At 43.1% G+C, this 24,625-nt stretch overlaps 1 protein-coding gene across 6 annotated transcripts in view; it reads right to left on the bottom strand.

The window, feature by feature from the left end:
• LOC147029950 (protein Aster-B-like) overlaps positions 1-24,625 on the bottom strand; it is a 261,828-nt gene that overhangs the window by 169,938 nt on the left and 67,265 nt on the right. For 5 of the 6 annotated variants that reach the window (XM_085873485.1, XM_085873489.1, XM_085873482.1 and 2 more), the window contains exon 2: positions 18,908-18,988. In XM_085873485.1, coding sequence (XP_085729611.1) covers positions 18,908-18,988 — 81 coding nt within the window. Of the gene's footprint in view, positions 1-7,511; positions 8,141-18,907; positions 18,989-24,625 lie in introns of those variants that run through there. The other variant, XM_085873487.1, reaches the window with a different exon arrangement.

Here is a 24,625-nt window from a genome sequence, read left to right on the forward strand (position 1 = left end):
AGCTCGCCAGCCTGCCGTGCCGCGCAGAACCACGGGTTGGTGGAGAAAGCCGGAGAGAGGTCGCCAGCCGGCGACAGAACGGTCCGAGCCAACGCTGAGGAACGGGCGGGCTCTTAAAAGAGCATCAACTCTCGAAAGAGCAAAGGCCCGTTCGTTCCTCTGAGGCGTCGCCGGCTAGGCCGAACCACCAGGCCGCACGGCGGGGCCTGGGCCAAGCAAGTCGCGCAGCACCAACTGCCATGTCGATGAAACGTCGAGGGTCAACCAGCGAGTCACCACGAAGGTGGCAGGTAACCAGCACGGCCTCTCGGAGCTCTTGCGGTCTCCACAGCTCCGTGAACTATTAAAGGCCCACGAGGTCCAGTTCTGCCCTTTCCTTTCCTGGGGTTTTTCTTTGTATGAATGTCGTGGCGCCTTGTCCGTCAAGTAATGAACTGTTAAGTAATTGTGTACATAATAATAGAACGGTTGTAGTTCTTTGTCTTGCTCGTTCCTGCATTGTTTTATCGACTACATGATTGCATACGTGTTTGACTGCTTACATGTGTACAAATAAATGTCATTGTGTGAATGTTCACCTGTTCGTTGCGTCCTTTCCCTCAATTGAGCTGCCGTATTGCGTTCAGGATATTAGCTGGCTTTTACATAGCCGATAAAGTAATCGGATCCGGCAGGGCTTGGCGATATACACCGCTCGGCAAATCGCAAACGGAGCGAGCTGCTTAAGCGGCTCGTTTCCAAGCAGGTCCCGTTGAGGTGTAAATCCGCGGCATTTCTGTCTGCGCGCATACTTAGGTAAATCGACAATTCGGCGATAGGATCGTCGCGCGTGGACAGCATTTAAGTGAGTGCTACCATGTATTTAAGTGAGTGAGTGATGTATTTGTGAAAGTGATACCATGTATTTGTGTGAGTGATACCATGTAGTTAAGTGAGTGATACCATGTAGTTAAGCGAGTGATACCATGTAGTTAAGCGAGTGATACCATGTAGTTAAGTGAGTGATACCATGTAGTTAAGTGAGTGATACCATGTATTTGAGTGGGTGTATTTAAGTGAGTGATACAATGTATTTGTGCGAGTGATACCATGTATTTTAGTGGGTGTATTTAAGTAAGTGATACCATGTATGTGTGTGAGTGATACCATGAAGTTAAGTGAGTGATACCTTGTATTTGAGTGGGTGTATTTAAGTGAGTGATACCATGTAGTTCAGTGAGTGATACCATGTGTTCGTGTGAGTGATACCATGTAGTTCAGTGAGTGATACCATGTATTTGTGTGAGTGATACCATGTATGTGTGTGAGTGATACCATGTATTTGAGTGGGTGTATTTAAGTGAGTGATACAATGTATTTGTGTGAGTGATACCATGTATTTGTGTGAGTGATACCATGTATTTTAGTGGTTGTATTTAAGTAAGTGATACCATGTATGTGTGTGAGTGATACCATGAAGTTAAGTGAGTGATACCTTGTATTTGAGTGGGTGTATTTAAGTGAGTGATACCATGTATTTAAGTGAGTGATACCATGTAGTTCAGTGAGTGATACCATGTATTTGTGTGTGTGATACCATGTAGTTCAGTGAGTGATACCATGTATTTAAGTGAGTGATACCATGTATTTAAGTGAGTGATACCATGTATTTAAGTGAGTGATACCATGTATTTAAGTGAGTGAGTGAGAATAGTTGGCTGATTTACGGTGTGATTAAAAACACACCCGTAGCTGGATTTCGGTGTTGATCCGAAAGCTGCGACTAGGTTTGCCACGTCCGGTGAGCGCGCGGCTGCGATTAGCTAAAAGCGGTCGCTCGCACGCCGGAGTGGTGAGAAACCACAACAATACCTTGAAGTCTTTTTTTTATTTTCATTGTTCCTGGGTGATCCCAGAATTTTGTAGACCAGAGAAAGGTTAATGTGTGGTTGGCATTTTTGACCACACATTAACCTGAACAATAGGTCTTCTATCATGAAAGAAAGGTACATTTTAGTTACAACCCATGCAGAGGAAATGAGGTAATGCATGTAATTTTTCATTAATGATTGAAGCAGCGGTCTATTCCCTATACACCACCCAGATAAAAATTTTGTACACTCAAGAAGACGTTTGAGTTTATCTCCATTTAAATACTGAACGCATCATCCATCATGAATAAAGGTATGTTCTGATTACAAGCAATGAAGAAGAAAGAAAATAGATTAATATTTGAAGTCTTTAATAAATAAATAGAAACCTCCAACCTGTCCTTGTGATGGCCTTTTATGGAAAACATTAAAAAAAGAAATGAAAGGTTGCATGCAATTTTGATTTCCGTTTGCGTTTTCAAGGCTAAATAGTTTGCAAGTAAATAATTTCTAAACAATCCATTTCACATGTGCATGGACATGTATTCGCACATTGTGTGAAGTCAATAGATTGTTGATATTACATCATGGGTATATGTATGTATCTATGTATATGCATTTTTTACCTGTAGCTTTGATTCTACCCTATTCGTCCTATCATTTCCCCTTTGGAGGATTTCACAGATTTCAACATCATAATGAATATTATCAATTTGTTTCAACTTTCTTTATAAGATGATTTGTAATACCAGATACCACCAGGTTGTGCTGCATGACACACACATTTACATTGCAAATTGGAGTCTTCCCCCCCACCTTGAACTCCCTCCCTTAGATATGCTACACAAAACAGAAACCATACTTGGGGTACCCTACCCCCAGGCAACATGCAAAACTTGGTTGGAGTTGGTTCAGTATTTTTTCTTAATTTTTGAAGCATATATAAATAAACAAACAAATACACTAATTTATATACAAATTCACTTTTATAGAAAAAATTATGCATTAAAAAATATATATAAAAAAAAGGCTCCACCAACACAAAAGCAGCATCACACTGAATGTCACGAGCGTGTGCCACCACCACTTCGCATCCAATACCAGATGGCTGCTGCGAGGTTACTCAGGTCTTTGAAGACCGAGATTCAAATTGTCACAAATAAAGGAATGTGGAGCCATTGATCAGGTTTTGCCCTCATATTTGGGCTCATCTCGACTGCATTCCACAAAATAGTTTACTCATGATCAAGAACAAGTCAGTTAAATGTGAACTAAATTTCCCCCACATGCCCCTACCCCTTCACCCCCTACCCCAATTTGGTGAAGCAGCAAAGCACAGATGGTGTACCATAATGGCCATATCCATCTTTGAGTGGATAAACAGCTACTATATGATAAAAAATCTATACAACGAGGAAGTACATTCCATAGCTCAAACACGAAGCCTCCGAGGATTATTCTTTACTTGAATAAACATGTTCATTTCACGTCACGATATGTACTCTTACTCTTAGGTAATAATGGATCACAAATCAACAGTGATGGCTGGATAAAGTATATAAAAATTGGTGCAAACGTCAATACTCAATCATAAAAGCACAAATCATGCCACTGCATTGTACAAGGCTTGAGAGAAATAAAAATATCAGCTTCAGCTCATGTCTCCATCCACTTAATGGACCAAACTCCCTTGTGGACGTACCACTTTCCAACCCCATGACACTTGTGCCATGAACCATCCGGCGAGAGGTAATCAAGGTTGCATAAGGTCATGTAAACTTACAAATATCCCCATCTGATGGCAAAACCCTTTTAATATCCACACAGAAAATATTGAAAAGAAAATCAAAAAAAACTCAAAGCTTAAATGTGACAAAAATACAAAAGTCATAACAAAAGCAATTGCATCCAACAAAACCCAGACGCACAAGTGAAGTGACACCCTCTTATGCACAACCACTTGTCAACAAACTTCAGAATCAATACGAAATCAACAACACCTGAAGGAGTTAAGATAAGCAGGTCTATTTCGCATAATACCAGTTATCAGCTTCGGGTTTGTTGAAGATTGATCAGCAAAGTGGGTCGGGATATCACACTGCAACACAACACACCTCGTCCCAGCATTTGCAGATGGGAGTTCCAAAGCTAAAAGGTACAGTGCCTTCAGAAAGTACTCACACCCCTCAACTTTTGTCACATTTTGTTGTGCAGCAGCCTTAAATTAAGATGGATTAAATTTTAAAAAAATTTGTCACTGACCAACACAAGCTACCCCAAAATGACAAAGTGAAAACATGTTTTGAGACATTTTTTACAAATTAATTAAAAATGAAAAGCTGAAATGTCTCACGTCAATAAATCTTCAACCCCTTTGCTACGACACACCAAATTGATCTCAGGTGCATCCAATTTCCTTTGATCATCCTTGAGATGTCTCTACAAGTTTAATTGAGTCCACATGTGGCTAATTAAATTGATTGGACACGATTTAGAAAGAAACACACCTTTCTATACAAGGTCCAACAGTTGACGGTGCATGTCAGAGCAGAAACTCTAACATGAAGTCCAAGGAACTATCCGTAGAACTCTGAGAAATAATTGTGAGGAGGCATAGATCTGGGGAAAGGTAGAAAACATTTTTGAGTGTTGAAAGTTCCCAAGAGCACAGTGAGCTCCATCATTAGGAAAGGGAAAGAATATGGAACTACCCAGATTCTTTCTAGAGCTGGCTGTTCAACCAAACTGAGCAACTGGGCAAGAACTGAAACCTTGGTTAGGGAGGTGACCAAGAACCCAATGACAAATCTGAGAGAACTACAGAGTTCCTTGGCCGAGATGGGAGAACCTGCCGGATGGACAACAGTCTCTGGAGCACTTCACAAATCTAGGCTTTATGGGAGAGTGGCCAGATGGAAACCATTTCCTGAGAAAAAAGCACATGACAGCACACCTGGAGTTTGTAAAGAGGCACGTGAAAGACTCAGAGCATGAGGCAAAATATTATGTGGTCTGAAGAGATGAAAATTTGCAAAGTGCTACATGTGGTGGAAACTAAGCACAGCTCATCACCCAACTAATTCCATTCCTACCATGAAGAATGGTGGTGGCAGCATCCTGCCCTAGGGATGCTTTTCAGTGGCAAGCACTGGGAGACTTGCAAGGACCGAGGAGACAATGAATGGAGCCAAATACAGGCAAGCCATTGGGGAGAACCTGCTTCAGAGTGCAAAAGACGATTTGGTGACGATTTAAATTCCAACAGGCCAATAACCCCAAAGATACAGCCAAAGCAACACTGGAATGCCTTCAGAACAAGAATGTGAAAGTCCTTGAGTGTCCCAGCCAAAGCCCAGACTTGAATCCAATTGAGAATCTGTGGAAAGGCTTGAAGATTGCTGTTCACCGACACTCCCCATCCAGCTTGACAGAGCAGCAGATGAACAAATCTGCAAGGAAGAATGGGAGAAAATCCCCAAATCCAGATGCGCAAAGCAGATACAGACATACCCAAGGACACTCCAAGCTGTAATCACTGCCAAAGGCATTTCTGCACAATATTGACTCATGGGGTTGAATACTTATTGATGCAAGACATTTCAGCTCCTCATTTTTAATTAATTTGTAAAAATTTCCAAAGAAATGTTTTCACTTTGTCATTATGGGGTATTGTGAGTCGATCAATGACAATATTTTTTTAAAATTTAGTCCATTTTACATTCGGGCTGTGACAACAAAATGTGAAAAAAGTCAAGGGATGTGAATACTTCCTGTAGGCACTGTAGCTATCATTAACCTGATTTACCAAGTCAAACGTTCAGCAATACTCTAATTGCAGTGATTGCTTGAGAAATACCATACGTAGTACGATTACGATCAGGGTGATTGTGGGTTGCACTCAAATAAATAGGACTCGATGGATCCCATTCACATTTATCGAAAATGCACGCCATGACGATTATAGACTTCTTAAACCATAAAACACACCACCATAACATGCAGCCAATCATTAGCATTCAAGTGATCAGGAAAAGCAATACAGTAGATATTCGGTCAGCAGGTTTGAATAGCAGCACAGTGCATAATGAGCTGAATCACTCGTGCAACCAGGCAGGATCAGAGCTCAAACGCCTAACAGGGAAAACTCCCAATTCCTTTCAAAGCATCTTACCTTTTTGAATAACGTAACGCAATTCAAAAGAAGAACATTCAACTATTTCTCACTGCCATGTCATACTTGTACACTGCAGTGATTTTGAAACGCATTATAACAACAACACGCAAGTGATTCTTAATGACACTTGTTTTGTCATACATTTGCTCCGATACAATATCTGACTTCCGGGATTGCAATATTACTGTTCTTGGTTTATAAGACATTCAATGGAAGATGATCAGAGATCGTCAGTGCACACTTTAACTCCCGACATCAGACAAACACTTGCATATGCGCTCCACGTATGCAGGACACGTTGAAAGAGAATCATAATCAGGAACGAAAGTACTCGAAGCAAAGTGATGTTTGGAACAGTTGATCAGGTTCAACAGTAGACTTAATTTTTTTTAGACACCCCTTGACACTAAAGTATGAAAATATATTTATTTATTTATATATTTTGCATACTGAACATCACTTTCTCGTTTCCAAAATTTTTTTCATTAAATGCAAACCACAATTTATAGCCAATTTCAAATTGCAGTATCTTTAACAAATAATGACATAAATTTTAAAATTTTCATGCCTTACAATATATTTTTAAACCACAAATTCTCAAGATGGTAGAAATTCTTCATATTGACCAAATTATGGATTACAGGACTTTATTGTAAGCAACACAATCGCTTACCCAGGATGTGTCCAAGAGGCAGCTTGCATTTGTTTCAAAAAATGTCTCAAAGTACCACATTGAAGTGGGCATCATGCCCCACCATTGCCAAGTGTGCTGTACAGCCAACCAGAAAGCACGATCCTTTTCCATACAGCTCCATACAGATGTACTGTGCCACACCCAACCTCCGTCGGCACACAGAGGAAGGACAGCCCAGCACTGCAGTTCTGGCACAGCTCATGATGACTGCCAGCTCACCTTTTTAGTGGTTTATACAACAGGCAATGTGATACCAGAGGCGTTCAAAATATTATAGGAATGGGATCATCATTGGAACCCAAGAACTGAGTTTTTTTTTTTTTAAACCAATTATAATGATATAACAAGCATGCAAGCTTGTTACGTCATCGTTTTAATTAATGTTATTGTGTTTCAAGATATAATCCAGAAGTTTGCTGTGCCATACAGTTAATTAATTATCAATCTCAGTAATAGTGAGCAGAGGTATCATCACATTTTTATGCAAATACAATAGAGCATGTTCCATGAATACATTGCGGAAGTACACCATGACATTCTGCAGTTGCAAAATCGGCAGCTGACTTTAAGATGACCCCCAGGTCAGCACAGCTGGCAGATGCAACGAATGATTGAGAAATTGTCCAGTTAAGGACATCAAGCGTGAAAGATTATTGCATTCAGGTGACTGAAATATCCACCTTACCAGGTAATGTCTCTGCCTGTAGCATACAAGGCCACCTTCATTCCGAGATTTCTAAGTTCCTCCACTCACACCATCATTGTGTTGCTATCAATGGAACCCTATGCTCACCTCTCCCAGGGGAGGCTGAAGATCAACAAGGCAGTGTTTGGCCCAGTCTTGTTCCTCATCTGCATAAACAACCACTCCGATGGTCTGGAAAACCCTCTTCTTTTTTGCAGATGATTCCACACTGCGGGTGACTCATACAGTACCACATCTTCGAGCTCCGCAGACAAGCATTGACATCACTCTCTGCTGATCTCAAATTAATTAGATGCTGGTCTGATAAGTTAAACTATATCCTTCAACTAGACTCAGTGGTGTAATGGTGAGAGCATCCACTCTGAGCCTGAGAAGATGGGGGTTCAAACCCCGGTTGAGTCATACAAAAACTTAAAAAAATGGTACGTGCTGCTTCCGGCTCGACGTTCAGCATTCAAAAAGGCTAAAGCACAGACAATCCCTGTAGGTTGGCATCCATGGGAAGGAGGAGATTCATCCTTAGGAAATGCCCCTCTGAGTGCGGTGAGAAAGGCGGTGCCATTGTTGTGATGTCGCTGGTACCCTGGGTACCCCAGTAAGTGATGGCACATCACCCAAGCTCACTGGCTGTGTTAGAGTTGTCTAACAGTCTCGTGTTTTGTCACATGTGTTCATGTGCTTGTGTGTGGCAGCTCCACTACATGTCTTAGATCATGTTAAAAAAATAAAAAAAATAAAAAAATAAAAATAAATAATAATTAAAACTGGTAAACCAGTAATCCCGGGCTTCAAGGCGTGCCTCCATTTTAACAAATTTCAACACCATCACCCTGTCACATGATGTGGGTTTTCCGAGTTAGAAAGTTAGTTCAAGTCTGCAATGGGGCCCAGCTCCGGGGTCCCTCAAGTTATATCAAAGAAAGATTGAAAAACCCATTGCAATACATGATAGAGAAAGAAACTTCACATTGGACAAATCGAGGCTGGACAAATTTTCAAGTCCCCCAAAAAGTCCAATAACTCCACATTTGCATATTAATGTAAATATCGAACTTGTAGAACGTTAAAATATCTTCCAGAAGTTGTGGTCACTTTTTGTCTATCTTCTTTGGTTTTCATTTTACGACATGTCAAAAATGGGTGATTTTCAACTTTGGGGGGCTCTGGGGCCTCACTGGGGTAAAATACAGACATAGTGTAAACATATTTGGAATCCCCTCTTCAAGGTCTATCAGAATCTGTCATTAAATTTTTTCAACCCTCATTTGCATATTTGGCATATTTAATGAGGCGAATCAGCATCATTTTAATCATATAAATTATGTAACGATTTTGACGAAATTAACAACTTAACATTCCAATGGAACCTTGCAAATGTGTGCAAAAGTTTGAGGCTGTCGTATTACCCCTTCTGGAGAAGAAGATGTTTTTAGGTTTTGGAGAAAATCCAATATGGCCGCCAGACCACGTGACGTACGTCATCAAAATTTTCAAAGTATAAACTTCAGGTGGAGAGTTATTAAATGGATAAGTTTCATTGAATTTCATCCAAGCGTTGTTTTTATTTTATGACATTTCAAAAATGGGTCATTTTCAACTTTGGGGGGTGCTGGGGGCTCACTGGAGTCAAATACAGACTTCGTATAAATATATTGGGAGTCCCCTGTTTATGTACTATCTAAATCTGTCATTAAATTTTTTCAACTCTCATTTGCATATTTTGCATATTTAATGAGGCGAATCGGCATCATTTAAAATCACATAAATTAAATAACGATTTCAACCAAATTAACAACTTTGCATTCCCAAGCAACTTTGCAAATGTGTGCAAAAGATTGAGGCTGTCTGATTATCCCTTCTGGAGAAGAAGATGTTTTTAGGTTTTGGATAAAATCCAATATGGCTGCCATACCACGTGACCTACGTCATCAAATGTTTCATAGTATAAACTTCAGGTGGTGAGTAATAATCCTGTTAAGTTTCGTTGAATTTCATCCGACAGTTTTCCCTCCAGATCCGCCACAAAATCGGTCAGTAGAACATAAAAACGCCGTTAATAATAATAATAATACTAACGAATTCAATAGGGCTTCAGCACTTGCTTGAAGCCCTAATAAGAACAAGAAGAAGAAATGCTGGAAAATGTCACACCCCATCACTCTGGAGGGATCATTAAACCAACCCACTTATATTGAACGTCTTCCAGTGACTGACCATGGAAATAGATAACAACTGCTGGATCTTGCCATTAGCCATGTCCTCTCCTGGGACAACCACATAACAAAGCTGTTCTCCAAAGCCAGCCGCAGGGTGGGCATCCTCCATCGATCCAAGTCTTTCCTTGGAAAATCAGAGTGACTCAGTCTCCCTGGATATTTTTCCAGAACCCAAGAGAATACTGCTCTCTATGAGCTCATGACCAGGAATGACATCTGTCTCTGCTGGATTCTGTAAAACGTAAAACTCTCAACGTTATCGGAATCTCCCGTGATGAGGCCGAAGCACAAGGTCTGTTGCTTACATATCACAGGCAGGTCGATGGTCTCTCTGATCTTTACCACCTCTTCTTCAGTATTGCTCCCTCTGCTCTCTGTCTTCCAATACAACCCAGAAATTTTGAGATGCAGACTTTCTTCCAGTATCCCCCTCTTGTTTGAACTTCCAATATCTTGGCCAACTGCACACCTCAATACCTTTGTTCCTCACTTCCCCAAGCTTCCAGATGCCATTATTTTCCACCTTTTGCCTCCAGAGCTTCAAGCAAACAGTGCATCTCCACTTCATATCATCCCCCTTCCTGACACATGATCTTTATTACCCCACATTAATCTGGGTTCAGTGTTTCCTCTCCACCTCTCTTTCTTCTTTTCCTGTTCGTTCATTCCCTTGCTGATTGTGTCCCACTACCCCCATACCACTGTCAGTTCAACCTTGCTGTTCCATGACCCTTGCTCTTTGGAGAGAGAAATGAAAAGGCAGTGTTTTAACAGACATCCACAAACACTTGGAGATGTCCAACATCTGAGTAAGATAGGTCCCAATAAATCTCAGCACTCGCAATCGACAGCAACAGATAGCATTTTATCGCAAGCTTCTCAAACTGTGAAACGCAAATATTTATCGACTTCAACATTTGTCTGACAACTAGCGACGAAACATGGCTTTCATACTGGGATCGTGAAACCAAATCAGAATCCATGAAATGGGATGACTTGTGATGGAAGCACAAGCAACACCTGCACAGAAAGGATTCCATACCAACGCTAAGCCAGCAAACTAGTGCAAAGCTCGATCAAGCATCGAGCAAAGCTCAATTTTCTGGGATGGCGAGGGAATCATACCAAGCAATCGCATAGTGGACAATAATGCAACAATACAGAACAGTAATGCAACAATACAGGACAATAATGCAACAATACAGGACAATAATGCAACAATACAGGACAATAATGCAACAATACAGGACAATAATGCATTTGCAAAGGAATGTTATACCAGCCACATGTAAAAAATTGCGAAAGGACAATAAGGATAGATAAACGCAAAGGGATGTTGATAAAAAGGTGTGTACCTTCTTCACGACAATGCAACTGCATACCAAGCCTGTATTTTATTTTAAAGTTTTGGAGACTTTTTCCATCTTCACCTACGCCACCGAAGGTGAAGGAGATTATGTTTTCACCCCTTTCTGTCTGTTTGTCTGTGTGCATGATATCTCAAAAAGTTGTACACTGATTCTGACAAAACTTGGTGGACAAATTGGGTGTGTGACAATGAAGAACTCATTCAATTTTGGTGAAGATCCGAATCCGGATCTGGATATGAGAATTATTTAATTCTTTAAGTGATTCTTCACCATTGAGAGATAGGACCAAAAACGATATATAGCATTGTATTTCAAAAAATGCATTGGGCCCGATATGTTCTCGTGGATCAGGCATTGCGTGGCGGAGGTATGCGCTCTACCGAGTGTCCTTCTAGCTCTCTTTGCTTCATCATCGACGCAGACGGTTTGAGACACAATGAATGCATCTCGTCGCTATCCTCCCGCCCAATCACTGCACAACACCCAGCCTGCGTGGATCGTACTGGACCCAACACCGGATCATGCCTGCTCAAGTCCCCACCTACCCCTTCGTTTCTCAATTGAGTAAGGTATTTTGGTGCCATAGCTTGGGGTATAGTTTCCTTGTATAAAAAGTACATGTGGTTCCATATTAGATTGTCTGTTGATCGCTAGATCTGCTCAGTTTATTTTTTGGGTCTTATCGTTCTCTCTCCCCCTCCATCTCCCTTCCTCCTGTATTCATTGCTTTTCTATAAATCATTATTTGAAAGAAACATTTTCCTGTCTTCTGCCTTCCTGCACGAGCAACTGCCACTCTCGGTTTTATTGGAACGATACTTGGGGGATTGTGAATTCATTAACAGAAGCAGTTTCAACTAAAAACGCAACGAGAATGAGGAGATCGTTTGGTCATTTGCCAGGGTCTTTCATTTGTGCTAGCCAAAAGGGTCTGTGTTAGCTGGATCCCTGACGCGACAATATTAACTACTGATAAGTTAATATCTCAACATCAACATTCAAGCAACAGCTCAGAACCGTAACAGATTGCAATAATTTTTCTTCACAGAAGAGTGAACAAAACTACAATTTCAACACAAACAGGACTTCTGAATAATGAATGTCATTTCGTTTCTTGTTGATACCATGCTCCAAGATGCAACACCCTAACCCTATGAACAAAGCACGGCACCACACTTTACAGTCAATCCATTTACATGGAGACTCACAACTCTGTGCAAGAGCGAAAGTGGTTTTGCAATGGCACCACATACTCTTGTGGGAATTGAAGGTAATAAAAATATAATAAAATAAATAGAACGACAACCTTCGATGTCACGACGTCACCACTATGCCTCTGCCCACATTACTACATTATTATAATACTTGTACCAAGTTTGATTAAAATCCATGAACCCAGATTTAAGATCTATATATTAATACTGAAGGACCAATTTTGTGCTCCTCCTCGCGGTCGCGTCACGTTTTTCTCGGTACTGTGACCTGGACTGAAAGAAACTTCGTACATGTAAGAGTGCATCGCACATCGTGGCAATAGTCAAACTTCAACCCTGAAGCAGAATAAACACTTTTCGTTGAGATGGGGGCGAGGAGTGAAGAGGTGGGGGCGGGGGATGAAGAGACGGGGGCAGGGAGTGAAGAGGCGGGGGTGGGGGTGAAGAGACGGGGGCGAGGAGTGAAGAGGCGGGGGCAGGGAGTGAAGAGGCGGGGGTGGGGGATGAAGAGACGGGGCGAGGAGTGAAGAGGCGGGGGCAGGGAGTGAAGAGGCGGGGGTGGGGGATGAAGAGACGGGGCGAGGAGTGAAGAGGCGGGGGCAGGGAGTGAAGAGGCGGGGTGGGGGATGAAGAGACGGGGCGAGGAGTGAAGAGGCGGGGGCAGGGAGTGAAGAGGCGGGGGTGGGGGATGAAGAGACGGGGCGAGGAGTGAAGAGGCGGGGGCAGGGAGTGAAGAGGCGGGGGTGGGGGATGAAGAGACGGGGCGAGGAGTGAAGAGGCGGGGCAGGGAGTGAAGAGGCGGGGGTGGGGGATGAAGAGACGGGGCGAGGAGTGAAGAGGCTGGGGCAGGGAGTGAAGAGGCTGGGGCAGGGAGTGAAGAGGCGGGGGCAGGGAGTGAAGAGGCGGGGGCAGAGAGTGAAGAGGCGGGGGTGGGGGATGAAGAGACGGGGCGAGGAGTGAAGAGGCGGGGGCAGGGAGTGAAGAGGCGGGGGCAGGGAGTGAAGAGGCGGGGGTGGGGGATGAAGAGGCGGGGGCAGGGAGTGAAGAGGCGGGGGCAGGGAGTGAAGAGGCGGGGGCAGGGAGTGAAGAGGCGGGGGCAGGGAGTGAAGAGGCGGGGGCAGGGAGTGAAGAGGCGGGGGCAGGGAGTGAAGAGGCGGGGGCACGGAGTGAAGAGGCGGGGGCACGGAGTGAAGAGGCGGGGGCACGGAGTGAAGAGGCGGGGGCAGGGAGTGAAGAGGCGGGGGTGGGAGATGAAAAGACGGGGGCAGGGAGTGAAGAGGCGGGGGTAAGTAAATTGAAAGCGGGAGACGGGGGGAATGGGGCAGGGGCTGGGGTGAATTAGGCGGGGTTGAGTGTAAGGGGATGGACAGGGGGTTGGGGGCCCGGGGCAAGTGGGCGGGGCGTGAAGAGGCGGAGGCGGGGGCGGGGTAATTAAATTTTTGGGCAGGGGTAAGCAAATTGAAGGCGGGGGGGAATGGGGCAGGGGCGGGAGATGAGTAGGTGGGGGAAAGCACGCCCTGTCCAGTCCATGTCCCTCGAGTGTGGGTGAGCTGGTGAGGGTGGTTGAATGAACGGAATCCGTCTGTGACGGGGTTCGGCTAGTATTAAATAATTCTGCCTGCAAGACCATGCGTCAGATCAGGTTGAAATTTAAAACATATATTCCACCACATGTCTACTACATCATAACTGTGATGTTTCATATCGATTCATGAAACGGTTCAAGAGAATAATTTTTTTATTGAAAGAATTTCGTTCAAGGCAATACGGCTGCCAGACCATGTGATCTATTAATTATATTATTCGTGAACACCATGGTATGCCCAAGGCTTGGGGAACGTGCAAGTGAAGTTTCCCCTCAATCTGTCAAGCCATTCTGCAAAAGAAGATTTAAAAATGTTTTTCTTCTAAAAAATCATAGCTGCCACACCACGTGACCTATGACATCATAGGTCGAGAACTTTTTGTTCCTCGTGAATAGGCGATCATACCTGTAAAGTTTCACATCTATCTGTTCGGCCGTTATGGAGAAAAAACTTTTTGAAGGTTTTACGTTAAAAACGTTTTACGCTGCTGAACCACGTGACTGATAACGTCATCAATTTTTTTTGCCAATTACAATTTAGCCCTCAAAGACCCTCAAAAATTTTCATACTGATCGGATAAAGTGTTTGCCATGCAATTATGACGTCAAAAGGAAGCCATGTAGGACATCAAAAAATATATTAAAAAATCACCCTCGTTTCCCATGAGGAGTATTCCCCATGTGGCAAATTTCAATTTTTTCCATGGAGTGGTTTCAGAGATACAGAAGTCACAAAATTTTTCCTTTTTTCCAACATGGCTGCCACACCACGCACCCTATGACGTCATAGTTATCACAAAACATTCTACATGAGTAATCGCAACTATGGTGAAAATTTCATGAAATTTCTATGGTGAAAGAAAGAAAGAAAAAGAAAAAAAAAAACCCCAAAAAACCATACCGCCCCTCTTTGATCAGACACCTGACCCATGACATCTTTATCAAATCAAACTCAGAATGGGTGGCCGATCATGTCTTTGGAGTTTCACGTTGATCCGGTAAGGATATTTTTATCCAACGTGGCTGCGAGACCATGTGACCAATGATGTTGACATTTTCAACCAATATTTATTCCCGTGCCGAGTCGATCATATTAAAAAAAAAAATTCTGAAACCGCTTAGCCTTTCAATACGAGACACTGCGGTGATGATCCAATACTGTTGCTGCAAATATTTTATTCAACAATGACCTCTCATCAGTCACATGATGTGGCAGCCACGTTGGTTTTAAGTAAATAATTAAACAATTATTTATCTGAAACTGTTTAACCTATCAATACTAGACGTTGCAGTTAAGATCCACTGCCCTTGCTGCATATGAATGACTTAAAATGATATCAGTCACGTAGTGTGGCAGATACATTGGTTTCAAGGAAAATCTGTAAAAAAAAAAATTATATTTCGAAAACCACTGTCGAGATCGATGTGAAACTTCGCAGTTGTGGTCCACTGCCCTTGCTCCATGTAACGTAACATGCTTCACATTGATCCGTTTAGCAGTTTTGGAGAAAATGTTTTTTAATTTTTGGTTTTTAAACCAACATGGCTGCCAAACCACATGGCCAATGGCATTTTAAATTTGGACTCTGCCCACAATTTGGTGGACGATCATCAGTGTGAAGTTTTATTTTGATTGGATAAGGTTCATTTTTTTCTATCCGACATGGCTGCAGCTATAGGGTTCCATGATACTTAGCAAATTTCACTTCAATCAGATAGGCGGTTCCAGAGAAAACTATATTTAATAATTTTCTTCAATCCAATATGGCCACCGAACCACATGACATTAATTATTCGTTATCACCTTCGTATCCTCAAGTCATTGGGAACATGTCTGTGAAGTTTCCCTCAATCTGTCCAGCCGTTCTGGGGAAGAAGTTTTTTTTTTTTTTTTTAAAGTTTTGAGGGTAAATCTAAGATGGCTGCCAGACAATGTAACCTATGACGTCATAGTTATAAAACTTTATTCAGCAAGGCTAGTCGAAATTCGCATAGATGTACGTATGTACGGACGGACAACCCGAAAATATAATGTCGCCGGAGGCGTAAGAACCAAAGCAGAAGGTGAGAATCGACATGAGGAGGAAAATTGTTTGAAAACGTGAGGATAGAAATTCAGTTGTTTGTAAAATTAATGTAAAACCACACCGACAGCTGTAGTTCTTATCATCACAGCAGCAAGCAGGAAATAAATTCTCAGGAAAATGAACAAACTTCAATAAAATTACATTTAAACTTCAGAAGAGCGAATATCTTTCTTGAGCAAGCAAACTTTGACTGCCTGTGTAAATAAGAAATGAATCAATCCACAGACTTGTTCACGGAGTACTTCTTATGAGATGGCCGACCACCTAAAATCCTGGAAGGCGAATCCACCCCGCACCGATGACAGCGAGATGGCCGGAAACACGTCCATAGGTTGATTCTATCCCCGGAGTTGAGCTGACGACTCGCTAATGAAAAGCTTTTAAAGCCTAAGTCGACTGACCGACTGCTAGGTCAAGGTAAGCATTGTAGCAGCTGACATCGTCTTATGCAGTGGGCAGTTTTGTCTTTCACAAATTGCAACCGAGCCAGAATGCACATTCAATTTTGATATCTTTCTTCAATGCTACAATTTAGAGAAAAATTCTGCCTCAGCTCTCATTCTTTGCTCTACTCATTGCACTTTGTCCGACATATTTTCTAATTGCTGGAGTACATTATTATTATCCTTAAAATGAATTCCCATGTTGTCTCTAATCAGTTTAATATAACCTTTCAAAGTTGTGAATTTCGCTTCATTTTCTCTCCCATCGCCATTATGGCCTGGAGCAACATCATGGTATCAGGCTGTGCCACACCCAAGGAGGAGGGGTTCCCCTGAATGACATTGATGGAGGGGAGATTGCTATGCTAAGCTCCTCCCGACCACTAAAGTCAATAGCCTCGTGTTCTAATCGTAGTGTGCCATGTTCCTCCGCCATTTTGTCCATGCTGCAGACAAAGAAAATGTATAAAAAACTAGAAGGGCACTCGGTGGAGTGCATACCGCCACCACGTAATGCCTGATCCACGAGAACATATCGGGACAAATACATTTTTGAAATATCATGCTATACAGTACTGTATCGTTTTTGGCCCTATCTCTCAATGGTGAAGAATCACTTTGAAGTTAAATAATTCTCGTTTCTAGATCTGGATTCGAATCTTCATCAAAATCGAACCAATTTGTCCTTGCGACACACCCAACCTGTCCACCAAGTTTCATTCAAATATGTGCACAACTTTTTGAAATATCATGTACAGAAACAAACAGACAGAAAGGGGTGAAAACATAACCTCTTCACCTCCTTCACCTGTAAAAAAAAAATACAGTTGTGTTCAAGTGCAATTTGCTATTTTTATCCCTGGAGGAATCCAGCTCAATTCCAACTCGAGATAAGCAAATATAGTGTGTACGCTACCCTCCCCATTGTGCACAATCAAGGGTGTTGATGTTGCACACTGAAGCTGATGCGTTAAGGACGGTTGACCTATGATCAGTTTAACACTGGTGCACGCTGAGCAGTTTTACAGTGAATAGCACGTATTTCTGTGGGGCATAATACCACGCCGATTATAAAACAGGACGATTTCAAATCTAATCCGACAGGGATCCCAATTGAACCCAAATGTCAGCGTGGCAAAATGGTGGCAACACGATGCACTCCATTCTTTTTTTTCTTTTTTTTAAACTGAAAAAAAAAAACAATTTTTTTGAAAGAGACACGGCTAACAGAATCCTCGACAGACGAAGAGAAACTATACCAAAAACTAACCCCCTTCTAGGTGCCAGCACACCCACAATCAGCCACGTAAAACAGGAAAGAGAGGAAGGAAAGGCACAGGATGAAGAATCCCCAATTGCTTTTCAAACTCGTACGTGCTGGTACAGTGGGCGAGGCCAGACAGGAGAACAGAGTCACACCATGGTCGCAACGAGTGGCACATGGACCTGTCCAGGAGTGGAGTACAGAGCCGTTTCCAAGCCTTGGCGGAGCCAGAATAGAGTTATTTTTTTCAAACCTCACCCTCCACATGGCAATTAATGGAAACCGACAAATGGGCACTTTCCATGTGCCAGCAGCAAAAGCACGGAGAAACCGCCACCACCCACACCAAACAAATTGCTGCTTTCCATGCCAATGTAGCGGAAACCAATCTCTGCCTTCTGCACCGATGCAGTGCAGACCAATAATAGCCCACAGGGGTTTCTGCACCGTAAGGCCCACCAATCACGGACCAAGAATGGTTCGAGACCCACCTCCCGCGTGCTGATGGATAGTAGGGAGGAGTTTTCCCCCTCTGTTAGTGGGTGGGAAATGTGTTGCATCCCATCCTGTGTCATCCTGTGGAAATGTGTCTTCCTGCCCAGATTCCATCCACTTCAACAGAGGCACAAATGGATGCGACATTTTTAACCTCGCTATTTGAAGCCACATAAGGATGATAGGATCGAAGAAGGATGACATCATAGTAAAATATATTGTTTAATCCACCAGGGAAGGTGGAAGGGGGAAGGGTTTTGACAGCCCAATAAAAAGTTCATAAGGCCAAGGCACATCCTGGAGAAAAGAAAAGCAGAAAATACAACCCCTCGGCAGACACAAGACCCCCAATCGCAGAGTAAATTGGACAGCTTGGTTCGCCAAATTAATTATGCTCAAAGGACTAAGAAGCTAAATGGACCAATGGACATCAGGGTCCATTAGCATAATGCCCAAATACAAAAACCGATGTCATTATACTGTATAATAACTATACATTACCAAAGGAAAATTAATTAAAAAAAAATAAAAGAGTCCCGAATGAACCAAGCAACATTCCCCATCTTAACTTTATCCGAGTACCACCAAACTTCTGTTGAGCACAGAACTTCCATAACTCTGCAATTTTATCAGCACAAGTGTTTTTTTGATCAAGCCTTGAATAAGTTTCGTGCACATGAACACCACCACAACGTGAGAAATTTCTCCAGCATATAAATCCATATCCAGGCGGCCCGTGAGCTATTCACAAGGTGAAGGAATCTGAAATGCCACAAACAAGACGTTAACCCAAACCGATCCCTCCATACCAGCCGTGGGACGGTGGAGTGGTGATGCTCAGCGTGTCTTCCTCATAGGTGCTATGAAAGCCGCTTGCACTGCTGACTTGGCTGAAAAGACAAATACACAATCATTAGCAAAAATCTGCTTCTCTTCTGAAGAACAACACAAAATCAATTCCCAGACAGTCAACCGATTGAGTAGTGCCACCACGACAATTGTCTGCATTCTTGGAGATATAATCAAAAGCCTGATAACAGAGATAACAGTACACAGGCATTGCCTGGCTTTCCTCCAGATAACACAAACACAACAGCACAAGAAGAAAAACCCCTATATTTCATCCGAGTTGACAAGTAGGCACAACGGGAACCTTCAATCTTTTACAGTAACCTGAGAGTTATATTTGTTTGTGGAACAAACTAATGACTGATTCATATATCTATATTATAAAGCAGGAGTGCGTGTCTGTCCCCGAACTACCCCCTCAGTTATGGGGCTAGCCTGTCAAACGACCCGTGGAACGTTTTGGGGTTCCAGCGGATGTCCGAAAGTGGGTGGAAGGTTTCATAAATACCTCAATTCAATTATGATTTTGACTTTCGATCCATACAAAGCTGCTCCGTACCCAGATGGAAACAAAATCATGAGTTGATTTTCTTCCTTTCTTTGACGGGTTTCCATGTTTGTGGTGACAACCATGGTTTGTTCCAATCATCTCCTTGACAGTAGAAGTATATACATCATGAATGATCTTAAGGCCCGGTCACACCTTGACGTTTTAGCCAGCGATGGCAACGTATTAAAATGTATGTAAAACGCTGGCTGACGTTGAACTTTTAATGTTTTTTTTTTAAGATTCGGACGTATTCATAACGAGTTGGTCGTATGCATAACATATTAGTAATGGACACAGAACGTTTTGTTGTGTTATAGATAACTTATACCAACGAATGCTGAACCTGTTGTCGGCCTACACAACCGATGCCCAACGATAGTCTAACTTAGGCATAGCGCGTTGCACGCATCGCCGACGATGTCGTGACGTAGCCTATTAAAAGGCTGACGCACAACGATTCGAATCATAACTGCCGTAGAAATGGAAGTGTCAACATCGCGGTCACACCTTGGCGATCTTGCCAGCGTATGCCGACCTAAGAAAAATGTGTCTAAAACGTTGGGGCACGTCAAATACGGTATGAGTAAGTTTGGTATACGTGAGTAGAACGCTAAAGTACGCTATCTAATGTCGTAGTAAGTAGAGTACGTCAAGAAATTTTAAACATGTTCAAAATTTTACGACGTACTCGGCGTATGACACACGTTCGCATGCGATGGGGATAAGTTTTACACACGATATGTGGACGCTTACACACGTCCACAAAGGCTACTTATAAGCTACTCATAAGTGGAAACACGTCGCGGTAATGTCTTTTTTACGCGAAACTTATTTCTAACTTATGTTTTACGTGCTTTGAACCAATTACACATTGACGTATGTAGACGTATTCCAATGACGTCTTCCGGTCGACAAAAAAAAAATAAATGAACGCTGCCATATAAAGACGTGTTCCCAGCGGTTTTGGGAATTGGTATATAAAAATGCTGCTCATAAAAGGGGAACCCAACAGTGTTTTCGAGTCCTTTTTGAGTCGATGTCCATGTCAGCAGTATCAGTATCAGTATCAGTATTAGTATTAGTATTAGTAGTAGTTTGTTCATGTTGGCAGTAGTAGGTGAGTGTGAGGGGGAGGGTGTGGGTTATGATGGATCCTCCTTGCGTCCGCGTGTCCACGGGTAGGTTCATAGGCTGCCACTCAACGATTTAAATGGCTGCATCTCCACTATTGAAAGTAGACGCTTGCGCTCAACAATTGGATTTTTTTTTTTACACTCAACGACTTTTAAACGGTACCACTCAGCTATTTTCATTGTTTACAATGAACGATTTAAATTGCTGTCACTCACCTTTGTTTTTTGACGCTGGGGTTTGGAAATTTGAAGCGTTCCTTCTGAACGTGTTAAAACGCTCAAACTCGACTATTTTAAATAGACGCTGCCGATGGACAATTGGAATCATAGCCAAGCTAGACATCGAAGTGTGAACATCCTCGTCATGCCGAAGAAAAGTTTGAAGAATGCTGCAAATAAGTGTCCTGGCCGTGGCCGTGGACGCTGACGCAAGGACGATCCATTATACCGACGTCTTTCAGCCTTTGAGTAACTTAAAAGTAACGTCTGTCGATGTGGGGCAACGATCGCGTAACGTGCCAACAACACGTTAATCATAGGTTAGAAATAAGTTTCGGGTACGCTAAACATTACCTCGGCGTGTCTCAACTTATGATTAACTTACAAGTAGCATGTGTTGACGTCTGTCAACGATCGCAGACCGTGCATACAACTTGTGGCCAGCGTAGCGGAACGTGTGAGTCATACGCCGGCATACGTCGTGAAATTTCAAGCATGAAAAAATTTGAGGACAACCGAAAAGTACAACGTTTAAAGCCAACGTACAACGACGTATGGCAGTGTTTTTCAGCGTGCTCTCAATGTTATCAAAACTTACCCATAACGTATTCAACGTGTGCCAGCGTTTTAGAAAAAAAATTCAAAAATCGGCATACGTTGGCTAAAACGTCAAGGTGTGACCGGGCCTTTACAGGCTTCATCAGTGGTTTCAATGACGATCCCGTTTTCCTTCTCCGATGCATCAAACCAATTTTGTGTAATCTACATTAGATTGTTCCTGTAAGTCCTTGTTACGCAGTTTGTCAGTGTTTAATATTTTTTGGTCTCTGTACTGGTATTCCTTTGTCAGTTTGTGTTTCAGGTGTGCAACCAGCACAGTTGTTGGATCGCCGAATATATCAATCCCTCTCCTTACTCGTACATCCATCTGATCATCAAGTGATCAATCTGGTTGTTTGTTCTTCTGTCAGGTGATGTCCATGTTGTCATGTGAGGTTCCTTCACAAGTTTGGGATAATTATTCAGAACACGTGCATCTAGTGGAGCGATTTTGGGGATCCAAGCACAGATTACCATATACAAATTGACTGGCACTGCCCCCATGTTTATTTATTTATTTAAAGTGGAAATAAGGCCAAAAATTGATGTATGGCTCCAGTTTCCCAATTGACCCAAAAATAAAGTTCGGTCATATTAATTTTAGAGCATTTGTTTCATTGTGCTCTTGTCTGAGGTGGTGCTCAAGACAGCAAATAAGGCTCAGCAAAATGTATGGCTGCTTTATCTCATGGGTAGTAGGTCGTCCCAGGGCGGTACCATCACCTGTCTCTTAGGAACCTGTAGCGGTACATTGATTTTGTTGCAAGCTCTTGGGACATGCTGCCGGATGGGGGTTTGTGTGTTTTTGGGTGTTCGATCTTTATGCCTTACAGGCTGTGCTCCTGGTTCTCCAGTGCCTGCGAGAGGATACTACTGCAGTTGATATTCCCACAGGCTTGCCGCCATAAAGCTAGATGCCCGGACCTGGGTGGAGTCCCCTGGGACGTCATTTTATCATTTAGTGCATAATCTCGGATTTACTTCTCTGCCAGATTGCAACTGGAGCTGCACAGAGCACAGGATTCTGGGAAGCCCTTCTGAGGCCACCAATTTGCACTGTTGATATACCTGAAATGCTCCTTATTTGTCTGCAAAGTTCCCTCAAGCTGCTCACCCCCTCTATATTCAACTGTGGGCCAATCATCTCCTGCACCGACATCATGATTATATTTTTGCGGGCCGGAACCGGTGGCGAGAATGACCGCTAGGTGGGGGAGGTTACGTCGTATCCCACCAGACTCCCCGGAATTGTAGGCCGTCGCTCCGGATAACTCCGTGAGGCGGCGGGTCGCTTAACTGACCGTGGACGCCAATACCTCCACCGCGTAGCGTAGGGTCCTTTTGTCGAGAACCAATTTACCTAATTAACCACACGGTGTCCCCTACTGGGGAACCACGCCCTCAGCACATCTTGCTCAAACCAGGTCACTCTACCGACTACGGTAGAGTTCCAACTACAGACTACCAACTCCGGTTCGGGTGCAGTCGAGCGGAACTGCCAAAGCCGTGCCGGCGAGGATGAACAGATTAACGGGAACAAAGACCCGGCTAAAACTCAGATCCGAACGATGCTGGACCAATGAAGGAAAAGACGAAAACGAAGTGGGAACATTTCTAATGATGGTTTATTTATAATAAACAAGGAAATTTAAGTGGCACAGAAACAGGTTTATTGGGGTGTTATGCAGGGGAAAGAACGAAGATGTAGTGCAACAATTTAAAGCAACTTACAAAAGAAGACACAGAGCAGACTTACGCGGGAATTATAGAGGTAAGATTTACAATGATCGAAAACACTTATACAGTTTCTACTTATGAGACTGGCGCCACACACTCGGACAAAATGAACCCAGTTGAAGGCAAAGGACTTTTGCAGTCAAGGAGGGAGGCGGGCTGAGGTCGCAGTTCTTTCGAGTACCTGAGTCTTGGGGAAAGGAATGCTCCATGGTGCGGCACCTGCCAACATTCGCGCAGTCAGGTCCACAGCCGCCCGTGTGGAGTCGGGTCCGTGGAGGAGTTCGAGTGGGCCGGGACCAGTAGTCAGGCCGAGACGTGAGCGGACCCAAGCAGCAGGAACCCCTTCATTTTCCAACCAACTCCGGCCTCCAAGCACAGAACGAACACCCCCCAAAGAACTCAAGACTGAGGATGATGTCGTGGTTTATAGACCTCCCTCAGCGGGGAAGGGCCTTGATCAAAACTGACGTCACTGTCCACCCTGATTGGACCGGGCTCCCATGGGTCCACCCTTTCTGGGCGGGTCTCGGCCAGGCACCGGCAAGGCCCGCCCACTCCACGTGTGTGGACTCGTCAAGAAAGAGTTTGAGCGTTTGGAGAAACCGAATAGGAACTGCGACAACGAAGATTCTGTCTCAGAAAAACGAGCCTCCAGAGACAACAGGTGGACCGTGGTAAGTCGTTGCCAGCGAACCGAAGGCTGCAAGCGCTCGGGTACCATGGATCGCAATGGATGATGGGATATAAAAATTTATCACCCTAACTAAAAAAAAAAACATCACAACGCACCCCTTCGATTTCCCACTACACACAAGGAGGGATTCTGTCTACACATATACGTAACGGCATAACTGACTTGGGACACCTGCATGTTGTATGCATATGGTTCCTAGAACCATAACAATATTTTCCCCATCCTTTTTTTGCTTTTACATCCAGGAGGATCCTCTTGGTTTTTGGGCTCGACCCTTCTCCTGTAGTGTTAATTTAAAGAAATAAAATAAAATATAAATTAAAAAAAAATAAAATAAAATTACTTTGCAGCAGCTACTTGCACCCCAAGAATGGACATTTTGTACTCATGCTGCACTCGCGTGCACAGTCTGCTCAAAACAGCTTACCCACCAACATGAGTAATCAATCCTGCTTGTACAATAGCCACACAACTATCACAACAATATACTCACTGAGCATTGTCAATACGACACGAGTCATGATAAGGCCTTGACACATTCAAGTTGCGACTCTTCAATGCGGCTACGTGAAACCAGTGTTATAAAAACAAATCTATTTTGGCACTGAAGTGGGCTTATGCGTTTATACCTCCTTTGCGTGGTAATCACAAGATGTGATTGTAATTGGCAAATTTGGCACAGTGTTGGTCGGGGTTATCCGCGTCAGCATGGTGTCAAAACACCTTCGATTACGTGGTAAACGTA

The sequence above is a fragment of the Eptatretus burgeri genome, chromosome 3 (assembly GCF_056783735.1).
Source record: "Eptatretus burgeri isolate ZD-2024b chromosome 3, Ebu_testis_v1, whole genome shotgun sequence".
Lineage (NCBI taxonomy): Eukaryota > Metazoa > Chordata > Myxini > Myxiniformes > Myxinidae > Eptatretus > Eptatretus burgeri.